The sequence below is a fragment of the Lissotriton vulgaris genome, chromosome 10 (assembly GCF_964263255.1).
Source record: "Lissotriton vulgaris chromosome 10, aLisVul1.2, whole genome shotgun sequence".
NCBI lineage: Eukaryota > Metazoa > Chordata > Amphibia > Caudata > Salamandridae > Lissotriton > Lissotriton vulgaris.
The window spans coordinates 18,444,728-18,464,654 of NC_141698.1; the positions used below are offsets into that span (position 1 = coordinate 18,444,728).

At 44.8% G+C, this 19,927-nt stretch overlaps 1 protein-coding gene across 1 annotated transcript in view; it reads left to right on the top strand.

Moving 5' to 3' along the window:
- Positions 1 to 19,927, top strand: part of TEX28 (testis expressed 28) — a 192,212-nt gene that overhangs the window by 89,742 nt on the left and 82,543 nt on the right. The window contains exon 3 of the mRNA XM_086942306.1: positions 4,122 to 4,257. Within this exon, the coding sequence (XP_086798432.1) occupies positions 4,122 to 4,257 (136 nt within the window). The remainder of the gene's footprint in view (positions 1 to 4,121; positions 4,258 to 19,927) is intronic.

Below are 19,927 nucleotides of genomic sequence, written 5' to 3' on the forward strand. Positions count from 1 at the left end.
ACCTGCTTCTGGAGAGGAATGGCGGATGGTATTCCCCGCCGGATTCCAGCGTGAAGATTTGAGCCTCTGTTTTCTTGTATTGAACCTGGTGAAACCTTGACCTCCGAGGATATCGGAGTGTGTGTGAGACAATCGTCACGCAGTCCCTGTCGAAGGAGAGCGGGCTCGCCTCCTTCGTATCGACCTTGTTCCTTGTTGAAAGGGAAGCCGCATTGCATTTAAACACGCAGAGTCGCGTTTCAATGGCACGTGAGTAAAAGAAAGCATTTGTGCTGTTCCTTGCGTCGGACTGAAAGACGCGTGCAGCACACTTACTTTCAGCATTCGGGAACGTTCCCTTAGTGTTTTGTGGGCACATTGTATTTTCATTTCCGTGGGAGCCTGTTTGGAAAGAGCTGGACATTAGCTCGGAATTAAGAATAAGTATTGGAACAATTGGAAATTTCATGGAAACTGTGTTGTGACTGCAACAACTCTTTGTTTGAAAGGAAGTAAAGAATCCTTTTCTAGTGACTTTTTATGATGTGTTGTTTGGCAGCATCCTAAGACTATGAACCTTTTGGGGAAGTGATTAGACGCTGATATTAATCCTCAGGTATTGGGCGGAAGTTCTTTCTGATCTTTGGATTCAAAGTTACTTGAGGAATCCGAATAACTGCTCTAGTTAATGGAACTTTGGTGAGTTGGAGGAGGGACAGAACAATATCTTGTATCCATAGATAACAGAATAGTGAGTGATTTTCTGTTTTGTCGCCCTGTTATACAGAATTGGAGGTCCTTTCCGACCCAGTGCAGAGTGCCTACCACGCCCTAGAGAGGAATACCGAAACCACAACTTCTTTATTATTTTATCCACTTCCCCTTTTCCCCCGGGGCACGAGTTCACGCAGGGAGTGTATTCCTCTCTGCTGGGGGTCGTGTCGGGAGTGATTGGGGGGCTTAGCTTTGACCATCGTCTCGGCTTGGCACAAGAACAAGGATAGTGGCGTTCTTTATTCTTGCGCTGCTGCCAATCCCGACACCATGAGGCACATGGTCAGACTGATTTGCATATAACCATGTCTGAACTGGGGTGGCAGACTGGGCTAAAGAACGGTGATGGATTAAACCCAGATCTTTTGACTGGGTGTGAGTGTTTGATTGATTCAGATGCTCCGTCCATCACCACCCCCTTTTGTACCGCTTTTGGCCGCCATAAGTGTGGCAGGGTATGCTCAGATGTGAGTCCCTTGCTCACTTTGCCACTGGATTCAAGCAAGCCGGGCTGAAGACGGCTGGTATGCCAGAAACCGGTCCTCGGAAGCTTGTTTCCGGTCCAGGGAAGACATGGCTTGGCAGTTCGGGCTGGACTGTTCCCATGAGGCACAGGGTCAGACTGATTTGCATATAGCCATGTCTGAACTGGGGTGGCAGAGTGGGCTAAAGAACGGTGATGGATTAAACCCAGATCTTTTGTCTGGGTGTGAGTGTTTGATTGATTCAGATGCTCCGTCCATCACCACCCCCTTTTGTACCGGGTATAATTGAGTGCCATCAAGAAAATCCTCCTTCCAGTCACTGCAGATGCAACTGATTTATTTATTGATTCACTAAGCATTTATATTATGCTAAGATTCATACCTATGAACTGTTGCACCATCAGTTGCCATTTGAAATCTCAGTCAAGTTTGCTATAAGATACATGAGAGCCTGGATTCTCATATTTTTTTCTAATCATGATCATGTGGTTCCATTCACACAGATCCTGTGTAGATTCTCCATAGCTTCATCAATACTCTTTGTTTCCTAAGGTGTTTGAGATATCTGACCCACATGGCAGTAGTTATGCCTCTTCTCTCATAACATTACAGGTGACATCATCCATTTACTGCTAATAACTTCTATTGTGACCAGATAGTGAAATGGTTTAGAAATGTCACAGAGATCTCAACAGAAGATCGCGAAATCACCCAGCATTGCTATAATAGGAAGCAAACTATAGGATTAGTCGGATACACCGGCAAGATAACATTAGCAGCCCTTTGCATCTCTGTAGGATCTAATAGGAAAGGTGAAAACACCTCAAGTGTCCTCAAACTCTTCAACAAACCCACCAAAATACCAGCGTCCACTCCATAGTCAAAACAGACTACTCATACTGAGGAGTATCTTTCCCTTTAAATCCTTCTTAGAATTTTCCATCCAAAATTCTTTACAATCTCTGTGCACACAACCCTCCTTTGAGAATAAGAGAACTCTTTTGTGAGTCCCTTGACAGCTAGAGCTAATCTTGGTAAGATGAGGTAGAATTCTCAAAGAGACAGGCTTGCATAAGAAGATAAATATATGTACTGAGGGTATGTAGCAACTGCCAGGTTCAGCTACCTTGTACATTGCTATTCCTGCGTAATACAGTAGACTCTATCTACAGTCTCCTAACTTGATGGTGATCTGGAATTAACAGAACCTAAACACAATATTTTAGAGGCTGGGCCTAAACATAAGGATACCCTTGATACCTTGATACCCTATCCGATGTTCCACTCAGGACCACATTTGCCTTATTATTTTATTTAGCAAAATTGGTACACTGTTCTCAGGACACAGGGTCCAGTTACTGAGCGAGCATGGTAAGCAAGCACAAAATGGCGAGTAAGCGTAGTGAACAAGCTGAACATCATAATGAAATGTATTATCTCCTCTGGCAGAAGATATTACCAGGACACCCATAATTCTTGTGCATTGCTTGCAAAAATACCCTTCCTGAATTGTGTTTTCTGTCCAATCCTCTGTGTGAAAACGTGTTGAGCAGAGACTTCTTTGGTATGAACATACCGAGATCTTTGATTCTTCCTCCCTCTTTAGCTCAACCTGCTGTAGATCGATAAGGTCACAGAGTGGATAACCTCTTGCTCCCACCAGCATAGGAAATCAAGAACATAAAAGATAAACTATCAACACAGTGAAGGGACCTGCATAAGCAATCAGAGCTGCCAGTGTAGCACATATTATATAGTTGCTCATCTATCTCTCACACTTCCTTATCCTTCACACTACACATTGTTGCATCCTATAAAAAGCAAACTCAAACTCTTTAATCATAACGCATGACATGGAAACACTTCCCACCTAGGTTCATAGCAACGACAACACTCTTCCAACCACTGGCCCCCAGATGTAGCACTCTAGCCACAAGGACACAAGCTTCATCAGCACAGGAGACAATAACTATACAAGAAATAGGGCCCGATTCACAGAACTAACTTAAGACAAAATCCTAAACTCACTATTATTTTGGTATTCAAGAAGGCACTTACTCATTTCGGTATTCACAGAATTTAGGACTCCTAAATGCCTTCTGTGAATACCGAAAGTCTTAAAGTTTGGATTTTTCTCCGTTTCGGAGTAGTAACGTCAGGACTCCTAACTTTAGGACTCCTACATGCCTTCTGTGAATATCGAAAGTCTTAAAGTTATGATTTTTCTCAGTTTAGGTGTCCTAAAGTTAGGAGTCCTAACTTTACTACTCCTAAACTGAGAAAAATCCTAACTTTAAGACTTTTGGTGTTCACTGAAGGCATTTAGGAGTCCTAAAGTTAGGACTCCTAACTTCTGTGAATACCGAAATGAGTAAGTGCCTTCTGTGAATACCAAAATGAGTAAGTGCCTTCTGTGAATAACAAAATGGTAGTAAGTTTAGGATTTTGTGTTAAGTTAGTTCTGTGAATCAGGCCCTTTATCGCTATACAAGTACCATAATACAGTACAATACAATGAGTGAACCATGTACTAAATGGGGTCTGAGCATTGCCTATATCAGCGAAACTGCCATTGGAACACTATGGATCTGTGGATTTAAGTTTTTGTTTTGGAATATAGTCGCCTCCAGCCAGTCAGAGGCACATACCTAGCAAATCTGAATCTAAAAGCTGAAAGATGGTTTCTTCACACAAGTAACCATAGCAGCCGCTTGCTTTCCTCTGATGCTACTGGTAACCCAGCACCCAAACCAACAGATTCAGGTCTTAATATGTATGTTTTAGAAGGTGATCACTGCCTATAGTTCTTGTCTTTGTACAAGGATGACAGTGCAAGGATCTTTCCTGGCACCGGCTAATGGTTACCTTTTAATCTTTGCAAAGGATTAGTGAGCTGGAGGGGCAGTTGGACGACTTACAGGAAGTGCACCAGAATGAGATAAGTGACTTGAAGCAAGAGCTGGCTTTTACAGAGGAGAAGATGGCCTACCAGTCCTATGAGAATGCCCGGGACGTCTGGGTGAGTGAACTGAAAGCTTAATAATGATAGGGTATTATCAAGGCCATTGGTGGGTAGTGAAAGAGAAGATGCCCTATGCATGTTATGTCTGTGTTAGAGTCTCATCATTACTCTCTGAGTAATGACCGAGGAGATCGAGAATTATCCAGTAATAGGGTATCTTTCATAGATTCACATGCCTGAATCATTCCCCGTTGTCGGGATGGGAGTCCTCGATACATAAATAAAGTAATGTCCCATTAGACATACAGAGTAATAGGCCAAAGGCCCCACAATTGTAACATATCCATATCCTTTTGTAAAAAGGACCAAACTCTAGAGAAGAGCCAATCAGCTATCACCTCCCTCTAGAACCCTCCTGGAAGGAGCTCCAGTCCCTCAGATTTTCTACTGCACGTTGTGCTAAGGGAGTCTCCTCTGAGCTCTGCTCAGTTTACTTCTCTTCTGGATTTCCAGTGTTTCTTGTCTCATATTTTTATCTTCTTAGTGAAGTTCTTTGGTTCTTCATGGCTGAGACATCTAAGAAAGGCCTTATTAGGCCATGTGGTTCCTGTGGTAAAAAGAGACTTCATATGGATGATCAACATAAAGATTGTCTCTACTGCCTTTACCCGGACCACTCTTCAAAGGACTCCAAGGTATGTTGTACCTTTTCTTCTAAGACTATCAAAGATCGGGAGGGACGCCTCTTAATTTGGCCGCAGAGACTGAAAGATAGAGACCAACTGGAGTCTTCTGAGGAGAGTGAAGGTTCTTCCATATCCTCCAAATCCTCTCAGAAAAGACCAAGGGTAGCTTCTCCAGGCCCCTCGTCGCAGCCTCCTCAAAAGAAGACACATAAAAAGTCTTCAGAGGTACATTCTAAGGCTCTACCATTGAAGGTATCCCCTCAGGAAGTTGTTCACACCTTTAAGAAGCCTTCTTCAACTCCGTCGTCGATGACATCGTCGATGGGGACTTCAGCGACAAGAAGATCTGCTTCTACGGCCTTATGTGTGACTTCGTCGACGACGACTGTCTCCACTTCTGTTGCTGCTTCTTCATTATCCATGTCGACGACGACGACTCCATCGTCGACGGCAGGTAGGTCTGTGTCCTCGATAATAAAGATAAAGAAGACATCGTCGACGTCGAAGCAACCGTCGACACTAGGATCGCCGATGACTAGGTCATCGACGGTCTCGACGACAAAGACTGTCCTGCCGACATCGACTCCATTGTCGACGAAGGATCCGTCGACGACAACACCGTCAACGAAATCTCCATCGTCGACGACAGTGGTGTCGACGACGGCTCCGTCGACGATAACTCCATTGGCAATGACAACTGTCGACGTCTCACCGTCGACAACAAAAGATTTCAATTTAAAAAGTACATACGTACATTTAAAGATCACGAAACGTACGTTGACGCCAGCCCTGACTTCACCAAGTAGGGTCCAACCACTGCCTCCAGCACGCCTTCTGGAAGAGGAGGATTCTGACGAGGGCAGTATGTTTCAAACAGCAACAAGCCCCTCTGAACTTAATGTAACGTATCAAGATAGTTCAGATGAGGAGGACCAGGATCAGGAGGATCAGACAGCTTTTCCGGAAGAATAACAGCCGCCTGCTCCTTCTATGGTTTGCCTACCGGCAGCTTTGGTTTCAGATCTACAGTTCCTCATTACAGACTATAAACAGAGGTTTCCTACATCTCCTAAGGCTTAACCCCCAACTGTGTCTACACCATCAAGACCACGGCCTCCTCCATTGAATTAACAACCGGAGCCTGTCGTCTCGCCGCCTCCTCCCTCTACTGATGATGAGGAGGAAGATCTGCATGAAGAGTCGGAACTTCATGATTCCCAGTCTACCCATAATGAATGGGACGACTATGTCATACCCTGTCCTGCTTCCCCTGTGCCTGCGCAGGCTGACTCACCACCTGAGGACATCAGGGGATTTCATAATATAGTTGAGAGAGTGGCGCAACGATTTCAAATTCCTATCACTTCACAACAACAAGATTGCTTCTTGTATGATTTTAAGGAGCCTTTCAAGAAATCGGTTAGATCTATACCCATGATAGAATACATATGGGGTCAGGGTGTGAAGATTATGCATAATCCTTCCTCGGTGCCCCCAGTATTGCCACGTCTAAATAAAAAAATACAGAGCGCCAGCTACTGCTCCAGCTTGCCTAACAGGACATCCAAACCAGACTCTGTCATTACACAAGCCGCTCAAAGAAAATAAAAAAAATCCTTCTGCTCAGCTAACCGCTCCACCGGATAAGGAAGGCCGGAAACTGGAAAACATCGGAAAACATTTGTCTTCAATGTCTCCGTTAACAGTACAGGCATCCAATGCCTTGGCTCTGTTAGGACGTTATAACAGACAATTATGGGCAGACATAGCTCCGTATCTGACAGCCTTGCCAGAAGAGTCAAAAGAAGAAGCAAAAAAGATCTTGCTTGAAGGTGAATCCTCGGCATCGGAAATAATAGATGGCGCAATGCATATCGCATCTACTTGGTTTCGCCAACTAGCTGGAGCAGCAGTGTTACGACGCCAGGGCTGGTTGAAGGCTACTTTATTTCGACCTGAAATTCAAACAAAAATTTTGAACATGCCCTATGATGGCCAGCTTCTTTTCTGCCCACACATTGATGAAGCTCTCCAATGTATAAAGAAGAATACCGACACGGCCAGGGCTTTGGGTACCCTACAATTCAAAAATCCGTCCTTTCGTGGCTCAAGAGGTAGAGGGCAGTCCTCTTCTAGAGGTGACTACCAAAATCGGTCTTCCTACTCTTCTGGTCAACAATATCGGCCACAATACCAACAGCACCAGCAGCATCAATCGTCCTATACTAAATCCTCCTTTCGTAGCAAGGGTCAACAGAAAGGAGCTGCTCGGCGACAATGACACTTCAATTCAGCCAGTCTCCATTTCATCTCCGCCCACAACAGTTGGAGGAAAAATTTCCCATTTTCTAAAAAATTGGAAACGGATTACAACGGACCTTTGGGTTCTCCAATTGGTTCAATTCGGTCACTCACTGGAGTTTACTCAAATTCATCCCCGAACCCCTCCCAGAACTAAGCTTAACAAAAATCTATGTAATCTACTCCGGGAGATTTCTCTTATGCTCCAGAAGGGGGCTATAGAAAGAGTTCCTCCTTCTTAACAGGGGATATGATTTTATTCCCGTTTTTTCCTGATTCGGAAAAAGGAGAACCAAGGAGACCAATTTTAGACCTAAGATCCCTCAACAATTCTTGAAAAAGCAGTCGTCTTGTATGGTATCGATTCAAGAAGTTCTACAACTTCTCAATGCGGAGGACTACATGGTATCTCTGGATCTTCGGGATGCTTATTTTCACATCCCTATTCATCGGAATCACAAGAAGTTCCTGAGGTTTGCAGTATCGGGCAGAAACTTCTAATTCCGTGTCCTACTGTTCGGACTCAAATCTGCACCAAGCATTTTCACAAAATGCCTATCTCCAGTAGCCGCATATCTCAGACAACAACACAATCACGTTTTTCCAATCTGGACGACTGGCTGGTCAAGGCACCATCACTAGAAGGCTCGTCCAGATCTTCCAACGCCTGTCTACAGCTTTTCGATTGCTTGGGGCTCGCACTTAATCGGGACAAGTCAGTCCTCCTGCCTTCCCAGCGTATACATTTTCTAGGCGCTACTCTAGACACGACCCAGAGAAAGGCGTTTCCATCACAAGAAAGAAAGGACAGACTTCTTTAATCGGCTATTCTCATGTGTTCCAAGAGGTCTTTAACAGTTCGGCGTTTCAAGTCCCTGCTCAGGATGATGTAATCATGTATCCTACTGGTTCCACATTGTCGTCTCCGCATGCGCCCTCTTCAAGAAGCGCTCTCAGCTCAATGGGTCTAATGTATAAGTTCATTCGATGATGTCATACGAATAACCCCTCAAATGGTCAAGGCTCTGAGGTGGTGGATTTGCCCTCAGAACCTTTCTCAAGGCTTGCCTTTCTTGCTTCCAGCTTTGCCGCTTATCATCACAACAGATGTGTCACTGGAAGGTTGGGAGCTTACTTTCAAGAACTGCAAATAAGTGGGTTATGGTTCCCCTTCGAAAGAAAATTTCATATAAATCTTCTCGAACTGCGAGCTGTCTTTCTCGCCCTCCAAGCTTTCCTGCCAAGAATCAGGAATTCCCTAGTGCTTGTACGTACGGACAATACCACAACAATGCACTATTTAAACAAACAGGGAGGGACTCGCTCGCTAACACTCTCTCACGAGTCGCAAAAAATCTGGAACTGGCTAATCTTGCACAAGATTTCCCTTCTAGCAGAGTACGTCCCAGGAACGGACAATGTGCTGGCCGATTCTCTGAGCAGGAAACAGGAAACGTGTCACAAATGGGAATTGGATCAGTTGCCTCTCAACAAAATATTCTCACAATGGGGCACCCCTCTCATAGATCTTTTCGCTACAAGGCAGAATACCAAATGCCGACACTTCGCAAGTTGGCATCCCCAGAAAGGATCTCTAGGGAATGCATTTTCGATCGCATGGTGCAACGTCTTTGCATACGCTTTTCCACTGTTTCCAATGATTCCCAGAGTTCCCAGGAAACTGAAAGCGGAGCCTTGCCCACTCATTCTGATAGCCCCAGCTTGGCCACGCCAGCATTGGTTCACAGAGCTCCACCATCTCTCCCTGGAACCACCAAACCGGTTGAAATCATTTCCTTCTCTCCTCACGATGAACCACCAGCAAGTCCAGCATCCGGATCCGGCATCTCTCAGGTTATCCGCTTGGCTCCTGAGTTCAAAGAATTTCAGAATCTAGGCATCCCGCCGGACTGTAGAGCAGTTTTGGCTCGGGCTCGAGCGGACAGTACTAACAAGACATACTCCTTAAAGTGGAAAAGGTTCTGCATTTGGTGCAAGTCACAGAAAATACACCCTTTCTCTTCTTCCCCAGTACAAATATTACCTTACCTTCTCCATCTGGCAAACTCAGGTCTGGCTCACACTTCCATCAGGGTTCACTTGGCGGCAATATCCCCTTACAGAAGATCTTCTACTGGCCCTTCTCTCTGGTCTAACAGGTTGATCAAACAGGTTCTTAAAGGCCTGTTCAGGACTTTTCATCCGGTAAAGACTTTACCTCCCGCTTAGCAACTCTACACAGTTCTTGCTCAGCTCATGAAGCATCCCTTTGAGCCGATACACAGAGCTGATCTTAAGTATCTCTCCTGGAAAATGGCGCTCCGTCTTGCCCTTACTTCAACGAGATAAGTAAGTGAGCTCCAGGCTCTTTTAATTTAAGACCCTTTCCTTCAATTCAAACAACACATAGTGATATTACGAACAAATCCAAAATTTATGCCGAAGGTCCCGTCAGACTTCCATCTCAACAAGCCTATAGTATTACGTTCTTTCTTTCCAAATTCTCGCACTATGGCAGAGAGGACTCTGCATTCTCTGGATCTTAAACGCTGCCTAAAGTTTTATATTGACAAAACAAAGACCTTCCGCAAATCCAACCAACTTTTCGTGGCTTACAGTCGACCTAGGAAAGGTATCCCACTCACTAAACAAAGTATCTCTCGCTGGATCTCTGCAGCTATTACATTCTGTCACCAGCAAGCAGGGCAACCCCTTCATTCTAAAGTCCGGGCCCATTCCACAAGGTCGATGTCTACATCCATGGCGCTATTTTGCAGGTGTGCCTACCATAGACATTTGCAGAGCGGCAACTTGGAAGACGCTGCTTACATTTACCAAGCATTACTGCTTGGATACAGAACTCATGAAGGATGCTGCAGGGAGGCAAGCAGTACTTTGTCATCTATTTCGATAGAGGTGAGCCTTCTTTTTATCCCACAATCCTTTCTTGTGTACTCACATTTCTCTACTGTGTTCCTTAATGGTATCTTTAATTACAATTTGGTACTTTCTATGTGTCACTTTGATATGTTATTATATGGTGACTTTGTAAATGCTGTACCATCCGAAATGTGCTTATCATTGCTTACTACTCTGATTCAGGCATGTGAATCTATGAAAGATACCCTAATACTGGATAAGAAATGTGTTACTTACCTGTAACTGCAGTTATCCAGTATTTGTATATTTCATAGATTCACATGCAACCCTCCCACCTCCCCTGGAAGGACTCATCTAATTTTCTCAGTAATACGCCTGCTTAGCACGGTGCTTACGAAAATCTGAGAGACTGGAGCTCCTTCCAGGAGGGTTCTAGAGGGAGGTGATAGCTGATTGGCTCTTCTCTAGAGTTTGGTCCTTTTTACAAAAGGACATGGATATGTTACTATTGTGGGGCCTTTGGCCTATTACTCTATATGTCTAATGGGACATTACTTTATTTATGTACCTGGAACTCCTATCCCGACAACGGGGAATGATTCAGGCATGTGAATCTATGAAAGATACCAATACTGGATAACTGCAGTTACAGGTAAGTAACGCGTTTCATACCTGCCTTGTATCTTTGGTGTCAAGATATAACACCAGAAGTTAGAGGATGTAGGACTTTGACAGTGCTTTTTGAAGGTTTGAGAATTTGTAATGAACTCTCAAAAGTGAACTCATGGAGAATTCATGATTAAGTTTGTAGAGCAGTGATTTTCTCTGTACTTAGAGCGAGGGCCTCTTTATTTAAGATCTGGTACATTGATCAGAGTTTAATTATGCAAAGGACTTTACTGACCCATGAAACTAAGGTTCTTTTCCGGGAAATCCTCCTCAATAGTCATAAACACTGATTAGTACCACCCATGTGCAGATCCCGGAATGGAGCACTTTACAAAATATATAAATAAGTTTATACATATGTACACTAGCGCAATACCTTTCTGTAGAAAGGAGTGGTGCAGTAAAGAAAATAAGAATGTTTGTTGCCCACAAAAGGCTGAAAAATGACCAAGTTTCTTTTAATTTTGATTTTAAAAACGCATTCAAGTCAAGTCAATAAACCTTATTCAGCTCAAAAGAGCCATAAAAGTAAACACTACAGATATAAACAATACATATTAAAACAATGAGCCAATAAAAATATTTATAAATTCTCACAATGCACCCTGGAACACAATGGCAATTTTCCTCTATAAACAAATAAAGCCAGGGCCAAAAAAGGTTCAACATGCCATCTAAGGTGTTAAAGACCTAACCAACGTTATTTAAAAGCCCTAAAACATAAAAACAGGTAAAAATTTAAAAAGGAATTAGTTAAGAACAAGTACAAAATGTTCACAACAACCAAGCAGCCTCTTCCTGATCCTGAGAGCCCCAATCAGGAAACCAGGCACATTAAAGCAAATGAGAGGGCTTGTCAACTTTTGTAAATAGACCAGGGCTAGTCTTACCTGCTCAACAAGATGGTCCCTAAATAAAGGCAGTATATAACAAGACCGCAAGGCTCTGTAGTAATCACAAAAAAAGATAAAATGCAGAGTGTCTTGAGGGGAGAATTTGTTGCACGAACAGAGCCCTCTATCTTTCACATGATGTCTGCCTAATGGGACCGCCAGAGACAAATGCAGAAGATTGAATCTGAATCTGGTCAATAAGAGTCAATGATGAGACAGCGTGACTATGTTCAGTTAAGGCTCCATCGAGGGGCAAGTTTTTAACTTAATGCAGGACCGAACTGAAGGTTTGGAGAGTTCCTGCACATCCCTTTCTGAGTCCATCATGCGGATAAAGTGTTTCTTCACCCAAGACAAATCCCTTTTTATAATGCCATACAGATGTTCAAATACTTTCGGGCAACCCAATTTAAGAGTGACTTCCTTGATGTATTTAATCCATGGCATGTGTACTCTATCTAAGATCAGTCAGTCCTCTATGATTGCACGATAAAGATCAAACACCGATTTACTCCATACTCTGATCCATCTAAGCAGGGGTGCAAGTGCTAGTTGGTCAAATATTTACCCTAGCCCCAACTCTTCACATATAATATATGTGGGGACTGACTGAGGGACTGCCAACATAATTCTTAAGAATGTATTTTCCACAATCTGAAGGACCCTCATATCCTGATAAACCCAGATATCACCACCATAACTTGTTCCATTGAAGTTCATTTATCTTGATATACTTTAATGAGTGCCTGCATAGGTTTGCCCCCCAATCTTTTTGCCAAATCAAGGGTCTCAACTACAGCTCTCAAAAATGTGTTCCTTTTTGTCTTTTGTGACGGCCAAGAGCCTCTTTCATCAAAGAGGACCCAGAAGTTTGAGAAGGTAGGGACCCTGACCGCCTGTACGCCCCCTCCAAAGCATTTTTTTCTGGTGCTTCCTGACTCCCACAACCATTTGGAGTAGTTAGTACTCAAATCTAATGCTGTCATAAAGGCCATAAAGGAATCAGCCAACTATTAGAACAGCGTCATCCACGGAAAGGAGGGCAGGCACTAGCAATGAGCCAGCCCTCGAATATCTTTACAAGCTGCACATAAATGAAAACCCCAATATATAATAAATAAAAATGGGGCCAAAATGCACCCTTGTCTCACCCCCCTATGAAGATTGACGGACCCTGACAAGTTCTCAGCCTGATCATACCTTATCAAGGTAGCAAGATCCAAATGTAAATCATGTAGAAAATGTACTATATCCTGATCCACGCCCAAGTCAATCAACACCTTCCATATCTATTCACATGATTGAACGCAGAGTTGAGATCCTTAAATGCCATATGCAATGAACCCTTCTTTGCCACCTTGTACTTTCTGATATTTATTTGTAGTTTTAGGCATTGATCCAGGGTACCCTTACCCTGCGTGATCCCAAATGGAAGATCAGAAATCCCTTTGTTTTCCCCAGACCACTCTACTAGCCTGGCTAGAATAACTTTCCTTACAACCTTCACAGTTGTATCTATATGGGAAATTGGCCAATAGCATTTTGGATCTGATCGTAACTCCTTTTTAGGTCTCGCCTGTCGATGCGCATGCGCATCGAGCTTGCGAGACTATGGGGGCTTAAACACTCTTTAACCAACTTGCAAGGAATCGTGGCGATTTCTTGCAGTGCCCGTGAAATTTAAGCTCAATGCGCATGCGCATTGAGCTTAAAAGCGCGTGCACATGCCCCCAGCCGCCTGCCTTGCCCACTCTCTCTCTCACAGCCTCCCCCAGCTCCGCCCCCTCACTTCTTGGTTGCACGGCCACTAGGCCGTGCCTCCCCTACTCTCCTCCCCCCTCCTCCTCCTACTCTCCTCCCCACTCTCTCTCTCCCAGCACAACCTTGTTCTATCTCACTTTTTCTCACCCAAGATGGCGCCCCTTGACGACTAGTTTGCGGTATAGTGCACAATCACGATCGTGTATAGGCACGGACGGCACACACACACTGGTCATACCTCTGACTACCCACCGACCCAATTATATCCGCCCTCTGATTCTCCGCCCAAAGTTCCCTAATTTGCCCCCCCGACTACTAGCTGTAACCCTTGTACCCTACAACTGTTTTAAAGCGCTCTGATGCTACGTCCGCGCTATATGCAAACCCAAAAAAAAATAACAAGCAAACCTCAGGTGAGAGCAAATGTAGCAACAAAGGTACAAAGAAAAGTGACGTCGCACTCGAATCCCACTATGACTTCACGGGAACTGGGTAATTCCCTTGTGCAGCACCTCCTCCTTTCTTTCCCCCGCACCCTACACATGGGTGAAAGGTCATGCCGCGCTTCTGCTTCCGGGATGCTTTACTCCAACCGGATCCAGCTTCCTTCTTCCTCCTTCTTCTCAAAACTCATCGCGGCTAAGGTGGAACTCTAGCCTTGCCGCCACCGCTTGAGTCTCCTCGTTCCCCGCCAGCGCCGCCATGGGAGTCCCGGCCTTCTTCCGCTGGATCAGTCGCAAATACGCAACACTCGTTACGCACGCTGTGGTGGAGAAGGTGGGTCTGACCGCCTAGGGGAAGCCGCACGCTTTTATTTTGCAAAAAAGGGAAAACGTGTGCTCATTGTCGACTGGTATTAATATTTCTTCAGTTGTAGGAGTTTTTCATCGTGTTCTTCTCTGAGGTTTGCTTATCTGTGCCTTTCTCCGAATTTTCAATGGTAGACTGCTATCGCTTGAGTTTGCACAGCTTCATGCCTGTGCTTAGTGCTCTGAGCCTGGTTATGTTTTGAACGCTAACGGGTCGGTTGGTGGACGACCTTCCAGCTGGGGGTTTAAAATAAACAGTTTAAGAGATTCCTATCTTCCTAGATTTTTCTTCAGAGTGCATGTAGGAGATCACAAAATGTGCACCACGAGGGACATTGGTCAGTTCTTGAACTTTGCGATGTTAGTTGTGTCGCACACTCCTGGTCTCAGGATGTTTTTTTGGCACAGCAGTGTTACTGTAAATGACAAAGACGGCTTTGCCAATTGATTACTGCTATCGGTGAATCGACATTTGGTTAAAATAAAGGGCACGCTAAGTGTATATTTTTACGCATTTAACTGCAAAAGGGTTCAAACCCATTTGGCCATGACCATGCTGACCTACATCGATATACCCACCGCATTTATGGAATTTGATCCAGCAGCTGTGCAGCCACACGTGTGCCATGCAGTCACATGCCTGCGTATGAAACAGTTGTATGTGCAAGGCAAGATTCGGGCTACGTTTCATCCCAGAGCTTGAAATAGGCTGTAGAGTTGATCATGATGTAGATGGCTCATACTACTGTTAAGCTTGTCTGCCGCAGTGTCTCTGTGCTTTCCGTACAGGCTAGCTTCTGCCTCTTGCAGTGCTTACCAGCCAGAAGGCTGTGCTGAGCAGCCCCTTGTAGGGACGGGACAGAGATACCAATGAAGGTTCACAGAAGACGGTTTACCTATGTAATCTCACAGATGAGCTAAAAACGACCGAATGTGACAGCGGTGGGCTGACTACCGATGCCTGACCCCAGACCTCAGTTGTCGATTGCTAACCCCATAGAGTGGCCGTGCAGTCCTATAGTCCAGTTGCGTGATGTACGTTGTGGGATGTCATTCAGGTTCATCGGCCATTGTCTGGGACAGTTCAGCGGGATGCAGACTAGTTATAGCTCAGCGTGTTGTACTCGTTTTGTTGTCATCACCAATATGCAACGTTATGTCACTGTATGCAAGAATACGTACATATGTATGTGGCCCCTCGGCCTGTAAGATGGCTAGAAATGCAATAACATTTGTTTTGAAAAAGAAACGACAGAATGGAATGCTATCTAGAGGAGTTCACAATGGTTGCAGTTCCCTGAGGTTAATTAAGAGTCAAGAGATATTTAGGACAGACTCCTCCTACATTAACCCCTAGTTCCCGAGCCTGCCGAGAGCAGCTCTTCACGCTCAGCCCTCTACCTACTCTCTCCCCTCACGACGCTCTTCCCGCTCCGCCCCCCTCCCCACTCTCTCTCCCAGCACACCTCCCCCTCGCTCCGCCCCTTGTTTAAACTTGAAAATACCTCCCGCCTCTCCTCCCCCTTCCTTCCCTCCCCCCGGCTTCTTCCCACCCTCCTCCCTTTGCCCCGAGGACATCACGAGAGCCGCTAACCCTCCTCCAGGAGCCAGCTGATGAGGGAGGAGACGCACAACTGCGGACCTCTCCTGCTGGCACACGAACAACGTCACCTTCTTCACTCTTCAGCACACCAGCCATATTTTTGGGGGACTAGCCAGAGTTGTTAAAGTTGAGCTATATGTACTGTGAAGCCAATGCAGACAGCGGCAAAGTGGCTTTGAACGAAACTCAAAACAAGTAACTCTCACTAGGGTCCGCAAGGCTTTAATGTCGAGAAAGAGTGCACGCTCTAAGAGCTGAAAAAATGGGACAACGTTTGCGTTCACTCAAATTCTGTGATGCTTCTATCCACAGCTCGAAAAGTTATTTATAAAGAAAGAGACATCTCTCACTTTCCTCTCGTTCCTGCCAGCTGTCACCTCCACATTCCATATCCTCCGTACTTTTAATTTTGAATCATTATGTTGCCCTCCTTCTCCGTAACTCATTCTTTCTCCCGACTTTTCTTCCCTTTGCTCCTTTGTTATCTACTCCCAACGTACTTCTCTCTTTTAATTTCATTTAATAGGTCGAGCCTGGTCAGCCCATGCACTGCTATGCAAGGTGTGCTGTATTGGAGTATGGACTTGAAGCCCTGCCCACTCTCTCCCCACCACCACATCCACCACCACATCCACCACCACCACATCCACCACCACCACCACATCCACCACCACCACATCCACCACATCCACCACCACATCCACCACATCCACCACCACCACCACCACCACCACATCCCATCCACCACATCCACCACCACCACCACATCCACCACCACCACCACATCCACCACCACCACCACATCCACCACCACCACATCCACCACCACCACATCCACCACCACCATATCCACCACCACCATATCCACCACCACATCCACCACCACCACATCCTCCACCACATCCACCACCACCACATCCACCACATCCACCTCCACCACATCCACCACCACCACATCCACCACCACCACATCCACCACCACCACATCCACCACTTCCACCACTTCCACATCCACCACTTCCACATCCACCACTTCCACATCCACCACCTCCACATCCACCACCTCCACATCCACCACAACATCCACATCCACCACCACCACCACATCCACCACCACATCCACCACCACCACCACATCCACCACCACCACCACATCCACCACCACCACATCCACCACCACCACCACATCCACCACCATCTCCACATCCACCACCATCACCACCACATCCATAATCACCACCACATCCACAATCACCACCACATCCACCACCACATCCACCACCACATCCACCACCACATCCACCACCACCACATCCACCACCACCACATCCCCCAGATCCACCATCACCACATCTATATGTGTGGCTCTGTGTGTGTGTAGGTGCAAATGCAATGTTCTTGGATTTTCGTCACAATAAAATACACTGGACATAATCTTCACAAAAGTTATTTACAAACGTTTACGCTATTGCCATTATAAATTACAATAACTTTTATTTAAGTATTAATTATTTACAAAATTAAAAGCCATTGTTATTTGTAATATCAATACATCTAAGTCACGTAAATACAACACACATTGCATTACAAATGCTATAGGTGTCACATTTGCGAAAGTTAAAACTATTGACATTGTAACTGACAAAGCTATTAATTTTGCTATTTTTAAAACCAACACAAATAAAAAAAAGTGCCATTTACAATACCAATCGCTCAAACTTTCCTAATGCGAGACCTATTGCATTTCCAATGCTTGTTATTCAGGGGAGCAATTAAGGCCTTAGACCAGGAATGCCTTTCCTACAGAGGGCATTAAATACACATCTTAGAATGTTTGCCCAAACTTGTGGTTTAGGCTTAAATAAATCTGCAGGTACCCTATCAGGACCGAGGAACAATGGGCATTGTTATGATGGCATCAAATATCTCCTCCTCAGTTAAGCCCAAATTGTAATCCTCACTCCATACACTCTGTTACACAGACCGTACCTCATCCCTAGCAGTGTCATAGATTCCCTGAAAGTGAAAAAGACCCAGATATCCGTAGCGATGGTACAATCTATTGCATAATTTCTAAATTCCTTAAAAAAGGGCATATTGACCACCTTCCAGAAATGTGCACTATTATTCAGTACACTAACCTGCAGGAGTTCATCCCAAACTCTTTTTTAATAAAAAAAAGTCTTCCTCCTCTTTGCTATCACATTTATGTCCTCGGGGTCTGCCACAGGGCCCTCATCAGGTCCTGGTGAGCCCTTGAGCAGGATTGGTCAAACTATCTCTCCCCCTCTTTGGCTCTCCTGCATTCATGCCAACATTTTACAGCCGACAAATGGTAAGTTTAAAAAAAAGTGCCGGGATATTGTATTTTCCCACTGACCTATATTGGAGCAGGGGCAATCTTCCTTAGAGGTTCATTCATGATGTTCATAAGCCCGACTTTACGTTAAAGCTGGCATTCCTAAACACCTTCAAGCTATAAATATACCATCACTTGCTATGGCAAAGCACGGTGTGGTTCGGTGCAGTTTGACTACCTACTTGCACGACGCAGCTCGCTACAGCAAGTGCCAAAGGAAGCCAAATCTCCAGCTGACGTACTGATCAGAAGCTGTCATCCTCTGCCGAGAAATCCAGCTCCAGGGTTTCTGACTCCCCTTGCGGGGTGTCCGGAAATCGAGTCCGTGAAAGAGATACCAACCTCTCTCATTCTAAGGTATGGAGCTGTTTAGAACCTAGAGAAACCTTTGGCAATTCTTGGCAAAAACTAAACCAATTCTAAAGACAACAGTTACTTCTTCCCTCGTACTAGACCTAGGTTAGGTACATTGGGGTAGGCGTATTTTAGAAGCACCAGTTGAGTATTTTAGCCAGTGTTATTTTATGTATGTATTTTTTATATATGTCATAGCAACAGACAATGCTATTATGGTATTATTTTATATTACTGTTTACGCTGTACGCATTATACTTTGCATTCTGTCTAACGATTGTAGCAGTTCACCTCTCTTGCATGAGAAAGAAGACTGTTCAATAAACCCCTTCTAATTGAAGCACCCGTCTCTCTATTTCTATGCAAATCTGTAGAAACGAAGCATGCACAATTGACTGTGTGAAATAGTTATTTATTGTTTCCAAGACTCTGAAGATACGTTTCAATTCTTGGGGAAACAAAGTTGTCATGTTTATGCGGTTGTCAGAAACAAATCCCTTCTTGTGTATTCGAGAAAGTTTCAAGGGACCTCTGAGCTAGCTGGCACTCACAATTAAGTTTAGTATACTCGATAGAGACATACTGACCTCAGTCCTATGTCAAGTCTATAGTGTATATTATTTCAATGCGCAGAGCCTATTGGGAATATTGGAACTACACTACACTGCCGGGTGCCTCTGCCAATGGGATATTCCCATGAAATGTGTCTGCCTGTGTGGGCCCTCGCAGTGAGACTGAATACAATAATTGAATCCAGTTCAGATAGTGTGGGGGTATGCCAAATTTTCCCATGTACCTGTATCATGTGATCCCATCTAAGGGTGTCAAACGCCTGCTTCAGGTCTAGAGTGATACATCCTGACGTATAGTTGTCTGGGTGGAGGATTCCATGACATGGCACAGCCTCCTAATGTTAAGCAAGGTGCTTCGTGCCGGTACAAATCCACATTGATCAGGGTGGATTAGCTTATGCAAGAAGGGGAGTAGTCGACGCAAGAGAACCTTAGTATTTTGTATTCGGTGGTGAGTAGAGATAAAGGTCTATATCCCGAGATGTCTAATGTCGATCGGCCTGGTTTAGGGAGGGAGACAACTAAGGCCTGCATTGTGGAGTGGGGCAGCCTTCCTGTGTCTATAGCAGTGCTATATAGAGTAGCTCTAACTGCGGTACCAATACATCTGAATATGGAGCAAAGAATTCAATTCGAAGGCCATCTAGGCCGGGGGCATTATTTCGCGGGAGGTCATGTATGGCTTCTTTAATTTCCGCCCTCGTGATAGGGCCGGAGAGATCCTTTTGTACCAGTTGGGTGAGTTTAGGAAATGTTAAGTCAGTTAGAAAAGTATGGAGGGAGTCTTCTGCCAGTGGTATCGGTTTCTGATAGATACATCTGCCAGTGAATTCCTCACCT